Source organism: Sceloporus occidentalis, unplaced genomic scaffold, assembly GCF_023333645.1.
Source record: "Sceloporus occidentalis isolate IW3139 unplaced genomic scaffold, rSceOcc1.0.p SCAF_1, whole genome shotgun sequence".
Lineage (NCBI taxonomy): Eukaryota > Metazoa > Chordata > Lepidosauria > Squamata > Phrynosomatidae > Sceloporus > Sceloporus occidentalis.
The window spans coordinates 212,929,313-212,950,243 of record NW_028316981.1 but is presented as its reverse complement, the minus strand read 5'-3'; the positions used below and the strand labels follow the sequence as shown (position 1 = coordinate 212,950,243).

Genomic DNA, 20,931 nt, shown 5'->3' with positions numbered 1-20,931 from the left:
TGAATGCAAGGTTGGAAAGATAAATATTCACCGTCAGTGGTCAGAAGATTTTACTGCATTAGTTACTTATGAAAATCTATTTAATAGATGCCAGCTTCAAAAAATGTATTTTTCAAAATATAGTCACCTTACATTAATCTAGCCCTTATTTATATTTTATGTATTTCCTCTTTCCTTTTTTTTCTTTCTTCCTCCCCTTTTACTTGTAATCATAATTTTTAAATCTTATTTAAAAAATGGCGATGTTTAGTTTGGAGCTAAGTTGTCCTTTGAAATCTAGTAGTAGTTTCCTATCAGGAATCAAAACATGACAAGGTTTCCCATGACATTCTTGCAAACAAGCTTGTAAAATGTGGGCTAGACAAAGGAACTGTTAAATGGATCTGTAATTGGTTGACCTGCCGAACCCAAAGGGTGCTCAACAATGGCTCCTTTTCATCCTGGAGAGAAGTGACCAGTGGGGTCCCACAGGGCTCTGTCCTGGGCCCAGTGCTATTCAACATCTTTATCAATGACCTGGATGACAGAATTGGGAGCATACTTATCAAATTTGCAGATGACACCAAATTAGGGGGAATAGCTAATACCCCAGAGGACAGGATCAAGATTCAAAATGACCTGAATAGACTAGAAAGCTGGGCCAAAGCTAACAAAATGAAATTCAACACAGAGAAATGTAAGGTATTGCACTTAGGGCGGAAAAATAAAATGCACAGATATAGGATGGGTGACACCTGGCTGAATGAAACTACGTGTGAAAGGGATCTAGGAGTCCAAGTGGACCACAAGTTGAACATGAGTGAACAGTGTGATGTGGCAGCTAAAAAGGCCAATGCTATTTTAGGCTGCATCAATAGAAGTATAGTGTCTAGATCAAGAGAAGTAATAGTGCCACTGTATTCTGCTTTGGTCAGGCCCCACCTAGAATATTGTGTCCAGTTCTGGGCACCACAATTCAAAAAGGACATTGAGAAACTGGAGCGTGTCCAAAGGAGGGCGACAAAAATGGTGAAGGGTCTGGAGACCATGCCCTATGAGGAACGACTTAGGGAGCTGGGGATGTTTAGCCTGGAGAAGAGAAGGTTAAGAGGTGATATGATAGCCCTGTTTAAATATTTGAAAGGATGTCATATTGAGGAGGGAGCAAGCTTGTTTTCTGCTGCTCCAGAGAACAGGACCCGGAACAATGGATGCAAGCTACAGGAAAAGAGATTCCACCTGAACATTAGGAGGAACTTCCTGACAGTAATGGCTGTTCGGCAGTGGAATGCACTTCCTCGGAAGGTGATAGAGTCTCCTTCCTTAGAGGTCTTTAAACAGAGGCTGGATGGCCATCTGTCAGGGATGCTTTGATTTGGATTTCCTGCATGGCAGGGGGTTGGACTGGATGGCCCTAGTGGTCTCTTCCAACTCTACGATTCTATGATTCTATGATTCTATGATTCTAAGAAGTCAGAAGTAGTTGAGTAGAGGCCTTTTCACATCCCAGGGCCTCACTCCGCATCAAGGAACAAAATTACCATGTGGAAAGGAAAGGAGGGAGCAGCAGCCATTGAATCTGGCTTGGAAATCTTTATTGTTTTATGGACGACTACAACTTTCAGAATCTCTCACCCAGCGTAGCAAGTCATAGTGAAAAATGAAATAAATGAAAAAACCTCTTCCAAGCTCTAGTGCACAGATTTGTGAGTAGCAACAGTGCACACGTATTAGGCTCATGTGCCTAAATCTGACTGTTTTAGTTCCAAATAGAATAGGCCCCTTGGAACTTAAATAAATGTTGACTTACCATGTTCCCATTGATGTGTTCAGTCTGGTCTGGTTGAGACTAGCAATTGTATTTGGGCCATTGTCAAACTTGTTTTTCTGAGACATAGCTGTGTTAGTTCGGAAAATCAGTATGCAAAGGGATCTTGTAGCACTTTTGAGACTACTGAAAGAAAGAAGTTGGCAGCAGGAGATTTTGTAGACTTGAGCCGTGCATCTGAGGAAGTAGGCTCAAGTCTACAAAAGCTCATGCTACCAATTTCTTTCTTTTAGTTAGTCTTAAAAGTGCTACAAGACTCCTTTACATACTGTTTTTCTCAAGTATTTTACTTGGTTTTGAATAGGGTCAAAATATATTTAGTTGCACTTTGTGACATCTTCTTATAAATAAATGTAGTTGTGGGGAGCAAGGATAAATTGCTTCAGAAAAATAATCGATACAAAATCTTTTGATTCTACAAATGATTATACTTCGATCATTAGCACAACATGTGGAAGGTTCATTCATTTGTCTGGTTCTTACTTACCCTGAGAAGTCACATTCTAAGCGAGCAGGACATGGGGATTTCCAGTTCATATTATGGCAGATGGTACTCTCGCTATGACAGGTGATCGTATTCTGAGAGTCCAGTTTTCATGGCTGGCAGCGTGGACACCCAGTTTCTTTGCAGGTTCCTGCTCTGCTGGATTGTGACCAAGGTGTATAAAACTGGGCTGATACTGGGGAAACATCCTATTGATTTTAATGGGAGCATAAATGTGCATTCTCAGAGTTTAGTTGTCAAAAAATGGTTTGCTTCATAGGTCTCACATGGAAAAGCGTGTGAATAGGGCCTTTTGTTTTTGGCTTGTGGGAGAGTAATAGGTGCTGTTAAGAAGGATACAAACTGTAGGCTGTCCAGCTAGAAGTGCCCCTTCCCAGGGCACAATGGGATATTGTTTTCACCCAGCTTTTGAGGTTCCTCGTGGACATTTATCATTGTTGTTATTAATCTCCTTCAAATCAGATCCCAGCTCATGGTGACCCTGTGGATAAGACATTTCCAAAACTCCCCTTCCTCCACTGCTATGCTCAGGTCTTGTAAATTCACACCCATGACCTCCATCTAGCAGACAGTCTTCCTCTCTTTCTACATCCTTCTACCTTTCCTATTGTCTTTTCCAGTGAGTCTTGCCTTTTCATGATGTGGCCAAAGTACGACAGCCTCAGTTTGAGCATCTTGGCTTCCAGACTTTATGTGTTTAAGGACCTACTTGTTTGTCTTTTTGGTGGTCCACAGTAGCCTTAGTACTCTTCTCCAGCACCACATGTCAAATGAATTTATTTTCTTTTTAATAAATAAGTATTATTATTATTATTATTATTATTATTAATCTTCTTTCTTTACTGTCCAGCTGTCACATCCATACATGGTAATAGGGAATACATTTATCATAGCAGACACCATTTATGCGGTGGCTATGTTAATCACACTTTCATTGCATGCCTGGTAATTAATAAAATTAGTTATATGCATAGAGATATTGAGTACAGGCTTAACAAGCCTAGCAGCCATGCAAGCAAAATTAATGTGGTTAAAGATGCAGGATACAAATCACTTAAAATGAAAATAAAGAAGTGAAGAACAACCAGTACAGACACAACTGAGTGATAGTGAAAAGCCTGGGAAGAAAGTGAGCAAGGTGGTCTGGACACACAAGTGCTATGAGAAACAATTGGAGGAGTTGGGTACTTTTAATCTGGAAAAATGAAGAGGTGAATATCTGAAGGGCTGTCATGTGGAAGATGGAAGGAGCTAAGTTTTTTTGCTGCTCCAGAAGGTAGGACCTGAACTAATGGATTCAAATTGGTTCAAATAAATAAAAAGAGAATCTTTGAGAATACCTTCCCGACAGTTAAGAGCTGTTTGTCAATTGGTCAACTATGGGTGTTTTTTCTATTAAAATTCTCTTAGAATAAACATATTTGATTTTAGCTCAATATCTGTGTTCTCCCAATATCAGATTGGTGCGAAGCTGGGGTGAAGGCTGAGCCTCCTGTAAACCTTCGCCATGCTCATGTAACCCCACTGTTCTCATCCAGAATGGGCTGGGTTCCAGTTTCATTTAAGCTAACTGATCAATATAAATCTTTTTAGAGGGAGGATCATGTAATTTGTAAGTCTCATTGATGCGAGTGGAATTTTCCATAAGAGTGCCACGTTTAAGACAGTTAAAGATATATTTTGTGCATTAGAGCAAAGGGGGGGAAGCATGCAGAGCAGCTGGGGCATTGGAACATGGGGCCATTTTTCTTTTTTAAAAAACTATTCTTGTCTTTTTTATTTCCTGCAACATGAGGCATAGGATAGTGAATGTGTAGAGCTGATTCTTCCCTTTCATGTTGCCCCTGATTCTTCCTAGAGAAAACTCACATGACTGTTTTCTGTTCAACTTTAGTTTAAAGCAGCTTGGGGAAATATGAAGATTTGATCTGGTTGCTATACTTTGTGGTGTGTTTAGCAGAGTACAGATTACCCTGCTTTCTGGTTCCTCTTGTTGCATGTATTATGTTCCAGGTAGACAGAGCTGCTAATGCTATTTGAGTATGTATGTGTGTACACACACACATGCGTATAAGAGACTTCTGAAACCTGGCAAGTACATTGCCAGTTCAAGTGTATGCAATCCATTGAGCTTCAGAATTCTGGTTTTGGAGTTGCACAGTTTCAGTGGGTGAGCTAAACCCCAAAGAGGTTTTGTTTTGCATGTGGTTAGTAGCTAAAGTTGGAAAAGAAAACAAAACCCCACCAAAAAGGGAAAAAAAATAGAAGTAGCCTTTGTGAAGCTGGTTTAAGAATGACAGTGAATTCCACTGAATGACCCAGTTGTCTGTGTATTGTCTCCTGAACTGAAGTTTGTGCAATAGGCAAACTGACTTTTTGCATCACTTTTTATAATACTTTTTAATGTCATTGCTATAATTATTGCATCTACAGCCTCTGTTGTCCTTCCATGATAGAAGACAAGACAAGACTATATCTATACCCAGTGTCAGTCACATTGCTGCCTTATGTGCCCTCTGTCTATGCCCCAGACTGAATTAAGTTCTTTCACTTTGAATGCTAGGACTGCCATTATAAATAGGATCATAAATGGAGTGTCTTTTATGAGCCTTGAAGTTGTTTCCAACTTATGGCAACCCTAAGGTGAACCTATCATGGGGTTTTCTTGGCAAATTATGTACAGAGGAGATTTGCCCTTGCCTCCCCCAAAGTCTAAGAGCATGTGACTTGCCCAAGATCACCCAGTGGGTTTCATGGCCAAGCTGGGAATCGAATCCTGGTTTGCAGTTTTAAAAACACAATTAAAAACATCAAATTAATATAACAAGTTAACAACATAAAATCATTAAAAGCCTATTAAGTTAAAAATATACAACCGTTAAAAACTTATAAAAGCAAACAATCCCAGCTCATAATTATGTGTGCTAATAATTTGTAGTGCATCAATCCCTAAAAAGAACAAGGGGATCAACATTACTCACATTCTGACATGGAAAAGCTTATCTGATTAGTTAGTTGGAATGGAAGAGACCTACTTCGGAGAGTTACTCCTTGTGTTTGTTTAATTTCCACCCCACCTTTCCTCTAAAAAGGGTAAATAACATAGAACTAAAAGCCTGGTAGTACAAAAGTTTTTTAAAAAACACAACTAAATTAATTATCATTGAAAAACTTATATGATTTAAAACAGGGATTCCTTGGCCAACAATCAGGCTTGGTCAGGAATTCTGGGAGCTGAAGTCCAAAACATCTGGAGGACCAATCAGTGAGATAATAAAATCATTTAAAAGGGACTATCAGTCTAGATAAACTGGGTGCACCCCATTCAATCCTATGAGGCTTGAATATGCACAAGCCTCCGTTTTTGGGGAGGTGGGGTCCAGACTGGATCCCTCACAAAAACGGAGGGCCAACTGTATTTGGTAAAACACCCAAACACCACCAACATTTTCCTGATGCAAAAGCATGGAGGCTGGTCTGGGGAGATTAGCTGTTCTCTGTTGGATCTCACAGAGGGAGGAGACATCTTGGATTACAGAAGAAGTACCATTTTGTATTGCTAATTTTTAGCTCCTGGACTTGGAAATGCAAAAGGAGGAGAGACCTGTTTGCATAGATATCCCACCAAAGAACAACATGATAGCAATACTTTGAGAAAATGCAGTTTTGTACAACAGTTTTGGAGTATTTGTTAATCATCTTTAATAATGTATTTTCCTGTTTCGTTTTGTTTTTCCTTTCAGTCGGCCCATTGCATGTGGAGTTTTCTCAACCTGTGAATTTGCAGAATGTGGAGAAGGACAACCCAGAAGTCAGGGATGGAGGCCACTACACCCCCAAGGACTGCAAAGCACTTCAGAAAGTGGCAGTTATTATCCCATTCAGAAATCGGGATGAACACTTGAAATACTGGCTGTATTATCTCCATCCGATTCTTCAAAGACAACAGCTTGATTATGGTATATATGTAATTAACCAGGTAAGAAATTGATTCTGAGTCTCCAGCTGCTTGTGTGCATGTTGTCACCTTCTTTCAAACATGTATTACAGAAAATATATAAGCAGCATTGTATTGAATGGATGTGAAATGTGAGGGTTTTATCAGTTATTGTAAAGATCCTTGCTCTGCATGCTGTTTTAACAAATTCAATAACATGCTGCTGTATTATTTTTTAAAATGCTATTTCTAAAAGGTTCCTGGCCCATATCTTTCCTGAAAACGGCTAACCATTTTAAAAAAAATGAACAATTACAGTAAAAAAAAAATTCAACAGATCAAACAATCAGCCAGACAACAGTTCAAAGTCCATAAAAAAGCTCAAGACTAAATCAGATTGATCCTCCCGCTCTGCCCAGCAACCCAAATGCCACTCTGAAGCAGTGCCCACAATTCTTCAAGTCAGGAATTTCTGACAAGGCAAGACATTTGCGGGCAGAGAATTCCAGGGCTTGTCCCGGTAGCAATATCCTCCCTGTAGATCTCTTTGGCATTGTCAGAGTTTCCAAAAGCAGGGATGCTCCAGAAAACACATGAGTGGAAGCATTCCTATTAGTCAGTTCATTGTCTTGAGTGTATAAAAATGTTTAATCAGATATTATGACCATAACTCTTGTTTATGCATCATATGGTGGTCACTTGGTAAGGGAGTACATTTTCTCCTTTCTATTTTATCTTGAGCCATCAGACATGGTAGTTCTTCTTTAAATGTCAAAAGATGGAGAGCAGTGTATTCCTACACCAAAAAGACAGTTGTACATACATGTTCTGAAGAAAAAGAACATCATCATTTCTTGCAAATGGGGGCTATTCACCTGTTTAACTCTGTGTACCATATAGGACCTATAGATTTAAATTCTGTGCATTACATGTGATAAACAGAGCTCCAAGGCTATAGAACTGCCAGGAAAGGTTTAATTGCTGTAGTAAAAGTATACTGTGTTTGAGTACTAGCAAATAATGCTAACAGCTGACAAATGTTCCCTTGTACAGTATACGATATCTACAGCATTTATTTTGTGTCATAGCTTTGGTTCCCAGAATATATTTTCTTAAACTCTTGTTTTAATTTTTATGATAGCTAGATTTATTGAAGCGTTGGGGTTCATCAGGATCATGGAGCATTATAGTGTCAAAGAAGTGGTGATAAAAGACAGCATATTTTGTAATGCGCCATTCATGATGGCTTAGGAAAATGGCAGAGGCAGAAGGGCAGATGGATGGGTATGCTTACATAAAGCCAGTGATTTGGGGACAATGAGAAAGAAACTCATGGCCTCCCACAAGTTGCCCAGATTAAACATTGGATCCAGACCAGTTTTTATATCTGATGGCTTTACCTCTGGTGTCATAGCTGGCCCAGGCCAAAATAATTTAAGGTGGTTGTTGAATTGTTCTGGTTGTACTTACTTTCTTTGACTAGTGGGTTTGGCTGTGCAAAGAACCAGTACCTGGTCTGCAAATCTCCTGGTTCAAGTCCTGTGGTGCCTGACATTTGGCTTGTTATTATTGTAGATTCTTGCATTGATTATTGGTTTATTATAATTTGTAATGGAGTATTATCTTTTGTGAGAGCCACCATGGTGTAGTGGTTTGAGTATTGGACTGTGACTTTGGAGGTCAGGGTTTGATTCCCAGGTCAGCCATGAAACTCCCTGGGCAAGTCACGTTCTCTCAGCCTCAGAAGAAAGCAATGGCAAACCTCCTCTGAACAAATCTTTCCAAGAAAACCCCACGATAGGGCCGTCTTAGGGCCACACACAACAGCAAACAACATTACTATTTGTAATAAATGCACAGCCATCATTTTGGTAGAGGATGAATGCAAGTTCTTTAAAAGTTTTATTGTGCCCACAACTATATAAAGACAAGGTTGCTCTAAGAAACACCATATCTATAGTTCATGCCCTCCAGAGTCTGGTGAGATAGTAGAAAGCAGAATGAACTGTGCACATTCTTAACTTTAAAGAGCCATAAGGGTCTTGTTCTCATCTTCCAGTTTCGTAGGCTGCACAGACCTGCATTATCCAACTGTATTAAACAAAATAATGCCCATTTCTAATGGTGGAACTTGTAGTTCTCAGTTCTGTGCACAAGTGTTATGTTTTAGCTAATTGGAGCACCTTGTTTAGGCTATAACTTCAGTCAAATATTTCTATACTGTTGAGCTGCAATGTGTTTTTTCCACCTTATTCAGCTTTTATAGGTGTGCTTCATTCTTAATTTCAAAAAGATCCTGTATATTTTTCAACACCAGGCTTTTATTGTGGAATAGAGATTGGCAAGGGGGGGGGGGAAGACTTTGGATGGCATTGCTGCTATTCTGTTTTCCTCTTGATGTAAAAGAAAAAAAAATACATTTGTGACTCCTAATTATGATACCATTCTGTTTCTTTCCCTTGGTATGAAAGATCCCGTTTGCATAAATCACAGTTTAGAAGTCAGAATATAGATGAGGAGCAGGGAAATGTGCAAGGAAGATTTTAAGGAAATACTGGGTGGGCATCCCAAGTGGATGAGACTTACCATGGGACTGAAACTGAAGTGGGAAAGGTACCATTAGAATCCCAGTAGTGTACTGCTGCTGTAATGCTAGAGCATTACAAGGGCCTGGTTTGAAACAGCCCTTAACTGGCACCCAAACCAATGTGTGGAAATCCTCCTTGCAAGTGTAGGATAGCCCATGTAGTATTGTTTGCAGCATCCCACTTTGCTTTTTGCTTAATTAGTCAAGACTCAGGGATAAGACCTATTTTCTTGACAATAAATATAGTTTTGGGATTGCTTCGAGCTTGTTTATTCCAGCACCAGGGAATCCCAGGAGTGTTCTTTTTTCATCTTTTTTAATATGATGTCACTGCCCCATTTATAGGCAGGACTGTCTCATTGGTTCAGTGCTGCATAGGCTTCTCAAATTTTGGACAGTGAGTAGTGGATACATCTAGTATGGTGACTTGTTCAAGGTCTGCTTTGGCCCATAAAGGAAACATTGAATGATAACTTTCTACGTTATGCCTGTATTGTTTCTCTTTTCTATCTTGAGAAGCCATTCAAAATAGCTCTAAGCAGGCTTTGCTAATACTTGATACTAATCTTGTCATAGCAAAGAGGCTAGAAGAGTAGTTGGGTCTGTAGAGTTAGGTTTCTGTTGTTCGTTTTATATGTCTTTATCTTTCCTCCAGAAATATAGGTGGGTTATATGGCTACTTAATTTGTGTTTTCTGTTCCTGAAAAAGTTTCCGATTCTTTTCCTCTGTGTGGATTCATTTATATCCGTGTAACATCCTTATCGAAATAATGGCACCCAAATCCGAAACGTGATTGATTTGGAAATAAGTTCATACTACATGAGAACTTGCTTTAGTGTGTTCGGTTCAGGAGCCCCAAATGGAAAATGCTTATAATTTGTGTAGTGGTTTAGTGCTGGACTACTCTGAAGACCACAGTTCAAATCCCCATTCAGCCATAGAAACCCACTGATAACCTTGGGCAAGACACAATTTCTCAGCCTCAGAGGATGGCAATAGCAAATCCCCACTGAAGAAGCTTCTCAAGAAAACACCATGATTGGTTCCCCTTAGGGTCACTATAAGTCGGAAATGACTTGAAAGCACAGAACATACACAATTTGGAGCAGAAAGAGGGAGGATAATGATAAATGTGAGCATAGAGAATACAACTGTGTAGTTGTTTATTTCATTATAAAAGTTATCTGGTTTCATGGCCTGATTTGTCGATGAAGAACTCAACTTTGTTTAACTTCCTTCACAGAAGGATGTCTTCTGCATGCTTTACTGCCCTGGCCAGCTAGGTATTCAACAAGCAGCAATGGCAGTGACCCTACCTGATTCCCGGATGGTATTTTTCTTGGAAGGATTGTATGCAAATAGTTTTTAAAGCTTGCTAAGAAAGCTTGTTTCTTTGCTCTCTTGACAATTGCTTTTCTCTTTTTTTTCTCCCCCTTTCCCGCCCTTGTCTGTCTGTCCTCTGCATCTATTCTACCTCCACTTTTTGTTTTCCTTTCTTCCTTTTAGGGGGGATATCTTATCTTTTTCTTGTTAAGCATGTCCTATAGCAAAGCAATCACTGAAGCAAGGAGAGCTTCTGTATGAGTGATTCTTACTTCACCTGCACCCTTTTGTGCTCTGCATCTGATAGGGGGGAAAAGAAGGAAGGAATGCTGACCATCCTGCTGCTTCAATGGTAACGTCTCTCCTTTTAACTTTCTGAGTAATGCAAATTCACATTTGAACCCACTGCATTTTCACTATTGACTTTCAGATGTCTAGGATTTATTAGACTGAACTTTGTACTGAAATGATGGTGGTGGTGGTGGTGGTGGTGGGAGTGGTTGCACATTGCCTTTTTGTTGTAGTATGCAGCTTGGCTCACTCATTTTAAGCCACCTGCTCTCCAGCTACCTTATCATGGTTCATCTGTATTTTCTACTTCTGAACACAGTATTCCAGGCTGTGATGCTTTGTCTGTGGGCATCTCGTATATTATGGACTTACTCTCCAGCATGATGACCTCCTTGTGATTTTGTATCTCTAAAACAGCATTTTTATTGTTGCTGCCCTTTTTTCATGACTGGTCTGTCAAGGAATGCCTACGTGTCTGTCAGGAAGTCCCTCTGTGTTCTATACACCATTTTGGGAAAGGTTCATAGGTTTTCATTTGGCATGGAGAAAGAACATGGGATGAGCCTCATCATGAATTTTCATGAACATGTGTGTCCTTAGAGAAGGTTTTACAACAGTGTGTTACCATCAGCAGTGGTGCACGACTCTGTTTGAGCCAAACTCATCTACAGCCTTTGCTCTGCTCATTGGACAGTGTTTGATAAACCTCTGAGATGTTCCAGATCCCTTTAACTTGGAGGGAAACCTATATTTATGGAAATAACAAGGCAGCTATTCTCCGTGGTCTCATTAATGTTGGAAATGTGTATCTGCTGTTAACATGCCTCCTAATCTGTTCATGTCTGAGATATTTAATTAACAAGTACATGAACTCTCTTCTGCAAAACAAGGCAGGGAGGAGTACCTCTAAGGAGCTCAGAGAAAGAGCAACATCCAAGTCTGGTTTGAAACCACGTAGCTTGCAACACCAGTCTTTGGCTTTTTATTCTGCTTGAATAATATCTGTGCCAGATAATTAACAAGCACCAGCTGTTTGACATGTAATGCTGGGAAAGAGACCTCTGTGTGGGACTGGCTGACCGAGGAAAGCCAACAGCTTTTCTGTGCCCAGACATGACAGGAACCTACAGCTGCAGCTCGTGGCAGATGTCTAGTTGGCTTTCTGAATTGACTAGGAATTAGTCTGAAGCCTCTGCTTTGAGGACTTCCATAAGGAAGCTGCCTTGCATGTCTTTGAATTATGTCAGAACACTATTTTTTAAAGCCTTGCTGTTTATGATGTATTAAACTATAGAGCTGAAATAGTAGTTGTGCAGCACTATCCTTGGCACAGCTTCTTTGAGATTAAATGTAGATAAATTAATTTTATTCCATGGGGTTGGGTGGAAGAAACAAATAAGGCTATTTGTTATCTATAAACCTGAAATTTAGGAGGGAATTAGATTAATGTAATACTGTTTTATCAAGCTTATATTTTATTTACTGCTTTATTAAGAACAAGAAAGTACGTGACTTGGAACCAAATAATCCCATTATCCAAAGGAAGGAAAATATGGATCTATCCTGTCATTTGAGTAGCCTAGTTAGATGTCAATGTGTAAAATATTGCTGTGAATGAGTGAAATCGTTGATGAAATCAAAAGAGATATTTAATTTTTATTCAAGCCAAATTACAAACATAGGCCCCATTCAGACTGGCACACTTGCGCTGGAGGAAACTGGGTACTATCGGGGGCCCTCCTCTTGAATGCCTCCAGAAGCAAGTGCCGACTATGAAATATATTAATCGGAGTATTTAACCCTGGAATGCCATTGCAGCTCTTTACCCGGTTTAAAAGGAAGAGTCCTCTGCTGTCAATCAAATTAGTTCATCTTTTGTAAAAGGTGACGTTTCTTGCAGCCATTGGCTAAGCAGGTGGGGGCTTCCCTCCTTTTTTTTAAACTAGCGGGAAGGGTGCGCATATGCTGTCAAATCTAAAAACCTCTGGTGTGTGTCTTGTGTGTAGCAAAAGCAAAAGCGTTCAATTAGTATCAATTTCCCAAATTGAATGAGAAACATTTGAAGCATTGGCATTGTAGCATTCGCATTTTAAACAAATTATTCCAGGAGCAAGAGGAAATGAAAGGGAAAGGTAGCGCAGGCATTCTAATTGTAGCATCTGCATATAACACATACAGCCTCTTATAAGGTGCTGTTCCAGGAGCAAGAGGAAATGAAAATAGCACAAGCACACACATTCTATGTCACCCAAAAAATCATGCGCATAGACTGTCAAAAATAACAATAAGAGAGGCTCCTTCCTCTTGGCTCCACAGCCCGATTTCCCTTGGCAATCCTCCTCCTCCTCCTTCTGATTCTTTGCTCCATGGCCCCCCTCTCTCCCCTGGCTCCTGCCTTCTCCTCCTCCTCCTCCTCCTCCTCCTCCTGATGCTTCCCTCCATGGCCTCCTCCTCTCCCCCGGCTCCTGCCTTCTCCTCCTCCCCCTCCTCCTTCTGATGCTTCCCTCCATGGCCCCCTTCTGTCCCCCAGCTCCTGCCTTCTCCTCCTCCTCCTCCTTCTGATGCTTCCCTCCATGGCCCCCTTCTCTCCCCCGGCTCCTGTCTTCTGCTCCTCCTCCTCCTCCTCCTCCTCCTCCTGATGCTTCCTTCCATGGCCCCCTTCTCTCTCCCGGCTCCTGCCTACTCCTACTCCTTCCGATGCTTCCCTCCATGGCCCCCTTCTTTCCCCCAGCTCCTGCCTTCTCCTCCTCCTTCTGATGCCTCCCTCCATGGCCCCCTTCTCTCCCTCGGCTCCAGCCTTCCCCTCCTCCTCCTTCTGATGCTTCCCTCCATGGCCCCCTTCTCTCCCCCGGCTCCTGCCTTCCCTTCCTCCTCCTTCTGATGCTTCCCTCCATGGCCCCCTTCTCTCCCCCAGCTCCTGCTTTCTCCTCCTCCTCCTTCCGATGCTTCCCTCCATGCCTCCTTCTTTCCCCCGGATCCTTCATCCTCCTCCTTCTCCGATGAAGGGGAGGGAATGCCCTGCCCACTGCCCTCCCTCTGACCTAAATCCCTCCCCTGAACTTGACCCAATCATAACCGGAGCAAGTTCATATTTGCGGAACCCAGGTTTTTTCAAAAGAGACAGCTTTTGCCCCAATTCCAAATGACCCGTGCTAAGGGGCATTTGCCACAAAACACTTGTGCATGCCTCGAAATGGATTGTGACAGATTTGGGGCCAATATGAACTTCATGTGCAAGAATCGATTCCTGATCCGGGGTAAATGGTAATCTGAATGGCTGAGCATTTGAAATGGAGTTCTGAACTGGTGTACTGTAAAGTATCTAATAAGGTATTTTAGACAGTTTGGTTTATTTGAAGTACTTATACAATGATTGATATCCCACTTTGCAGCTCTGAGGAGGACAGTCACATCCAACCTTAGAGCCAAATTATTACAGCATGACTTACTGGAAAATACGATAATGCTTGGAAGTATAGAAGGCAATATGAAAAGGGGAAGACCACATTGTAGGTACAGCCTTGAATTTGCAATGCTTGAGCAGAGCTGTTAATAACAGAATGCCTTGGAGGCCTCTCTTTAATAGCATTGCCATAATTTGAAGCCAGCTTGAGAGCGATTGATAGCAACTCTAAAATAATCTCCAGCTGACAAGTTGGCAGCCCTTTGCTCCTTGCCTTTTTGGTCAGAAACCTATACTTTGCCCTGGCAGGATCGGCTAATGCAAGGGTTTTCAGACTGTGTCCTATTAACCTCTAGAGTCCCTTATGAATTTATCCATGGTTTTTCAATAAGAAATGCAGCAACACAGAGATCTTATCTTGCCCATTGCTGTGGGTCTTTCCTTACAATGTATTGCCCTTAGGCAGAACGTGCAAATGTGATTTTTGGGGGGACTACAGCAGTGTGATGTAGTGGTTTGAGTGTTGGACTATGACCAGGGTTCAAATCCCAGGCCATGAAACTCACTGGATGACCCTGGGCAAGTCACATGCTCTCAGCCTCAGAGGAATGGCAAACTCCCTCTGAGGAAACTTGCCAAGAAAACCCCAAGACAACACCTTAAGGTCGCCATAAGTTGGAAACAACATGAAGGCATACAACAATAACAAACTCTGGAAGTCCAGTGCAATTATTTCCCATCATGCCATTGGCCACGATGGCTGGGAAATTCTGGGAACTGTTGCCCACAAATCCACTTTTCCAAGCTCTGCCCCAGGGAAGAGTTGGGTGTGTTCTAGGGTGCCCACAGGGCAGTGGCATGACCCTGCAAGGTGTGCGCAGAGCTCTCTGTGTACTGACGTCATATCCTTGGATTTTCTGTTGAGCAGTAGGGTTCCACACTGAACTGTAGGGAATTCTGTGGTCAGATGAGTTAGTAAGGGAAGAGATCTTGAAAGTAAGATACCGGAAAACTACCAGGCTAGTAGAAACTTCTTTAGAATGCTGGCACAGCTACAAATGTCATAGTATGCTTCAAAAGGATGGCAGATGTTAAACTGAAAGGCAAATCCTTATGTAAATACCTTTTGGGGCCAACTGATTTCTGTTGCTTTACGTATTTCCATATTGTTGAACTGATTCCAGGAGTGCAGTTTATACATGCTGTTGACGTGGCAGATGGATCTTTTGATGCAAATCCATTTCAGATTTATTCCTAGAATGATATATGTGCTGCAATTGGTTTTTGATGCAAATGCTGTACATTTGGTCTTGGGATGTAAAGCAGAAGTTGTGTCTGCTGCACAAACAGTGTGGGTCTCTACATGAAGTAGACAAAATTAAAGGAAACATAAAAATTTAAGTTATGTTTTGGGCCCTCTTCCTCTCTGCTAAGGAAAAAACTAATGTTAGAAACAGGTGTCTAAGTTGTTTTTTTCTAGAAACAGGTATGACAAATATTTCCCTTCCCTGCTCCTTACTCTCTCATAATCATATTTCTGGCCATGGCATCATTCTAATCTCTGCATCAGTTTCTATTCACTTTTAAATTAGCTTGTCATTTTGCTTCTCCGTTTGTTTTCCATGTCTCTCGTGACTGAAACTGGATGATGTGGAGATCTTAATTGTAAGCATAAACCAGGGACAAGTAGGGAACAAGGAAATTATTCACTACCTGCATTAATTTGCGCAACGGTTATATGAGCTCCATAATAAAAGATACTAAAGAAAACTGAATTCAGATTTAAAATTTTGTGCCAAAGTGAACTCCACAAACTGTATAAATTATGCAAATCTGCTCAGTTTCCATCATGTAAGTGTACTTGCTCCTTTTAATTGTTTATAGAGAAGAGGAAAATAGGAAGCAGATGCCCACAAAAGAAGGGAATGCATGAAATAGGAAATTGTGTCCTTGGAGGAAAAAAAAAATCTTGAAATGGGATCTCAATCTGCATTCCAAAATCTAGCATACTGTACTTCAGTTAATATATTTGTAGTTCAGTATGCATGTAGAAGGCTTACTTGAAATCATTAGTGTTGATCCCTATGAACAACCTTTATGCTGGATGTACCACTGTTTTCTATTAATTGATTACCACCTATAGTCAGATTGCATCATAAGGGAAGTGCAATGGATGCAGATTGCACCAGGTGACACCCTAAAGGGGATTGATAACATGGCTCCCCATACATCTGCCTTCTGGAAGAAATGGGCTGTGGTGTTCTCCTGCTTCCTTTAAAATACTGAAGCGCTGTTGTGATGGCTGTGAGGCTCAATGGGAAGAGAAAAGAGAGGCCCTATTTTAAAAAACCTTTAGATTTTAAATTAAAATAGTATTTTACAAATTTAATTTTTAAAACTTTTTTTAAACATCACATCTTACCACATTTTCACTGCAACAACATGAAACGATATGTATATATAAATGCACTGAGGCTGTGTGTATGATATTGTAATTTAAAGGTATGATTTTAATTTTGTTAGTTGTTTATGTCACACCAATTAGTATTACGTTCAGTGATATACGGGAATTACAGTATATGACTAATATTAGTATAAAAAGATAATTACTAAGGATTTTGTATGGTGTGGTATGGGACGAGGTCAATGTGAGGGTGGCACTATGCATTACTGCATTAGGTGACACCAACCATAGTGATGCTACTGCATACAGGCAGCCCTCCAGATTCATTATCCATGGATTCAACCATCCATGGCTTGAAAATATTTTTAAAATATATACATTCCAAAAAGTAAACCTTGATTTTGCTGTTTTAAATAAAGGACACCATTTTACTATGTAATTTTATTTAATGGGACTTGAGAATCCACAGATTTTGGTATCCACAGGGGGTCCTGGACCCAAACCCCTGATATATCAAGGGCTCACTGTACTTTTGGCAACTGTGATTACAATGCTAACTCTAAAGTAGCATTGTGAAAATTTGTTAAAGAGATAGTGGTGAATAAGTGAGCCTTCAGATATTGTTGGACTGCAGCATCCATCAGCGATGAGGAGTGTTGGGAGTTGTTATCTAGCACACTTTAGACAATCCCCACTTTAAGAGAAGGAAATTTCCACCCTCTTTTTGCTTGTTTATTTGTTTGCTGAACCTTCTACCCCCAATTGTCTCTCAAGCACCATTCCACAAAAACTTTGCATGGTATGACATATCCAGAAGTTGTGCCAAAAATATGCACATATTGTCATACATAATTAACAAAATATATGGCATCAGATTCTAAATATAACTTAATTGCTATGGCTATATATCAAAGAGCACTGAAATTAAAGGTCTCTTCCTTTCTGATTTCTTCAGAAAACTACAAGATAAATTATTTCGTTTTGAAAAAGTGTACATAAGAATAACTTGTTGGGCCTGTCATATTATCTATAGCCACTCAGAAGAGATCAACCTATCATAGGGTTTTCTTGGCAAGTTTCTTCAGAGGGGGTTTGCCATTGCCTTCCTCTGAGGCTGAGAGAGTGTGACTTGCCCAAAGTCACCCAGTGGGTTTTATGGCTGAGCTGGGATTCAAACTCTGGTCTCCAGAGTGATAAGCCATTGCTCAAACCACTACACTACAATGGCTCTCAACCTCCTTATACCATAACAAATAAGTAAGCATTTACTGCCCTTGTATGGCTTGCAAAATGTGATGTCTGAGTTCTCGATTCCACCTTTTCTGAACACTAGGACTGGACCTGATGCTGTATGTCATTCTCTAAATGTCCACTGATGCTTGAATCTGCCCTTTCACTGGAGAAAAATTTTAACATTAAACCACTTTTAGCCTTGTGGTTGTCCTTAGATAGATGGAAGTGCTTCAGAGTATGAAGGTTTTGTAATCAAGGCATAGAAGAGGATGAAAGTGGAAATTTACAATCTCTGGCTGGCTAGTACTTGTGAAAAGAGGGAGGATGTGTATGAAGGCTTTGATATCTTCTTGCTTGGCTCAAGGCACTTGGCGTGAACTTCCTTCCTGCACTTTTCCCTGCGATTATTTATTATTGCACTGTGGCAAAAGCTGGTCTGCTGTATGTAATAAACACTCTTAAAAGCTAAAACAGCCACACCTAGTAATAACCATAATTTATAATGTTTGCACATTTCATATACACCATGTGAGTTGTACGTTGTCATCTTGGGTGTCCACAGGCAGCTGTGAAATAGCAGCTTCATTAAATCCACAAATGCTGCATCTACACTGCAGAAATAATCAGTTTTACACCACTTGAACGGCTGTGGAATTCTGCGAAGTGTAGTTTGTTGTGGCACCAGAGCCACCTTGGCCAAGCTGGGAATCAAACCCTGGTCTCCAGAGTCATAGTCCAACACTCAAACCAATAGGTCACACTGGCTCTCTCCAAGATCAGTAATTCACCTTTTCTATAGCTTGCAGAACCCACCTCCACTGTTAAACATTAAAAAAAAAAATTCTTCCAAAGAGAAAGCAGACTTAGTTTTTTGTGGGGTTTTGGGCTTTGAGGCCATATTCTAGAAGAGTTTATTCCTGACGTTTCGCCAGCATCTGTGGCTGGCATCTTCAGAGAATACTGACCTGGAAGAGAATGGGTATATATACTATGTGATCCTGGGTAAAGAGGAGTGATTCCTATGTTAATCTGTGTATTGTTCTGTTGTTGAAGGAAGCAGACTTCTCATCACTTCCACTTCTGCATTCCCCCTCACCATTTGTGACAGTTTTCCAGAGGGTCCCCACGGGAGAAAATTTCACCCTCAGACCTGAAACAGTTATGTGCTTCTACTGTGAATCATGATCACACAATTTCATGTGCAGGTTTAGGTACTGCTTGTGATTGTAAAGACCTGGATGTTCTAGGCTGTTTTCAGTTAAATGCAGGGGCAGCTTTAGGAATGTGATTTCCTTTTCTTTTTCTTTTTACAGCTATGACCTTTAGCATGTGTTATGTTTCATGTGGGTGCGTATGCTTTCGCCTTCAAAAATGGGTTTTCTTAAGCAAGAAATACTCGAGAGGCGGTTTTGCTAGTTCCTTCTTTCTATATTTTAATAAACTGTATTTTATATTTTAGCGTTTCTTAGTCTGCATTTCAACTTGGGGTGAGTTTGCCTCAAATGGCAGTGTAGAAGTAATTGAAAATAAAGCAAGATAAATGTCTTTATGCCAATCACATTTGCACACTTAGCATGAGACAAGGGAGTGCAAGAGCTATGTGACTGCCCCCTGAAAACAACAACCTCACATTTCTTCCTCCATCTTCCAGACAGAACACACAATATACTCAATTTTAACAATTTTTTTCTCTTCCATTGCTTGCTACCAGAACAGTTGCAAAAGCTAAAGTGACATCCCAATATGTTTTGCTTTCTTAGACTAAAATTGATTGGGAGGAAAAGCCAAAAAAGAAAGAAGTGGTACAGAATTATTGCTGGTAGCATCTTCTCATGAACTACACACCATGCACACTGTCAGTCATAATGTTAACTTTTTAATTTTAGTATGCGAAAGGATCTTGTAGCACCTTTGAGACGAACTGAAAGAAAGAAAGAAAGAAAGAAAGAAAGATTGGTAGCATGAGCTTAGACTTCAGCCTACTTTTTTAATGCAAAACCATGCACTTGAAGAAGTAGGGTGAAGTCTATGGGCTTGTTCCCATTCGCCTATAAAGCGGATCATGATGTGAATTTGGGGGTATCGTTTCCACTCAAGCCCAAATTCGACCTGCATTGCCCCTGAATTGTTCCCATAGAGATTCGAATCTGAATAGTATTATCTCGAATAATTCAAATTATACGCCTATAAAGCGGTTTAAATAAACAGTAGGTTTTAAAGCGAATTATTTTTGCTCCCAGCGTCCGATTCGCTGTATCCAAATGGGAACGAAAGGGTGTCTGATGAGGGAACCTGGAGATGGGAGGAGCAGCGCTCAAGGGCCTGGCCTGGGGGTGTCACCCTCTTTGGTCTCTTTCTGCATTGCCAGCGCCATTTTCTTCAATTCGCATAGACTTTCCCTCGGTGGATTGCAACTTCCCCTCTGCTCCACATTCATAGACCGATGTGTGAGGAGAGCCATTGAACACCATTTTAAACTATTCTTTTTTCTTTTTTTGCCTCTGCCGGAGCGCCTGAGCAGCAGATGGGCTTTGCAGTACATGCCTGCATGATCACCTCCCAGACAGCCCAGGGAGCAATGGGGCAGGCAAAGGGATTTGGGGGAATGGAGGCTCCTTCCAGAGGAACTATGGGAAGACACAGGAGAGATTGGACGCCCAGGGATCTGAAGGGGGGATCAAGCCCTGTTCGGCCTCCTGTCGGCGGTTCTTGCGGTAATGGGCTGGGGCCTGGTGGCGGCCGGAAAAAAAGGAGGATTGAGATGAATAACGTTGTCTCTGAGCCTGCTGTTGTTGATACGGCTGGTCTTGTTGGAAAGGCCTTTGTGTTAGCCCTTGACATTGCCTCTGATGTTTTCTGAACGGGGCATGGGATGGAGTGGACATACCGTGCTTCCTTGCGTTCCCTTCATCCAGTATTTGTAATTCATGCGGTCATCAGTGTCCTTATTGAACAAACCGGAATCATCAAAGGCCATCTCCTTGATGGCCTTGGCGCTTGGGTTAAGGTCGAAAGCACGGAGCCAGGCATGTCTTCTGAGGGCCACCAAAGCTGCCATAGATCTTGCAGCACAGTCAGTGGCATTCCGTGTGGAGGTAATCAGCCATCCCCCGATGGAGTGGGCCTCATCTCTAACCTCTGTTAGCATGTGCTGGTAGTCCTCTGGTACGTCCGGGATCAGAGGTGAGATCTTCTCCATAAGGAACTGGACGTAGGCCCCCATGCACGCCGTGTAGTTAGCCACCTTTAGGCCCAAAGCAGCTGCTCCAGCTTGGAGCTTGGACGCTGTGCTGTCTGCTTTACAATCCAAGCCCTTTGAACCTATGGCCACAATAGACTTGAGACTATTGACTTGGAAAACTGCCTTCCTTGTGGCCATCACCTCTGCCCGCTGTGCGGGCGAACTCTGTGCCCTACGGAGGGACCAGCCCTTCCTTAGA

The 20,931-nt window shown here is 41.3% G+C and overlaps 1 protein-coding gene across 2 annotated transcripts in view; it reads left to right on the top strand.

Moving 5' to 3' along the window:
• Positions 1-20,931, top strand: part of B4GALT1 (beta-1,4-galactosyltransferase 1) — a 64,561-nt gene that overhangs the window by 20,018 nt on the left and 23,612 nt on the right. Inside the window, exons 2-3 of one of the 2 annotated variants that reach the window (XM_089488802.1) lie at positions 6,056-6,291; positions 10,468-10,512. In XM_089488802.1, the coding sequence (XP_089344928.1) occupies positions 6,056-6,291; positions 10,468-10,512 (281 nt within the window). The remainder of the gene's footprint in view (positions 1-6,055; positions 6,292-10,467; positions 10,513-20,931) is intronic. The other variant, XM_089488803.1, reaches the window with a different exon arrangement.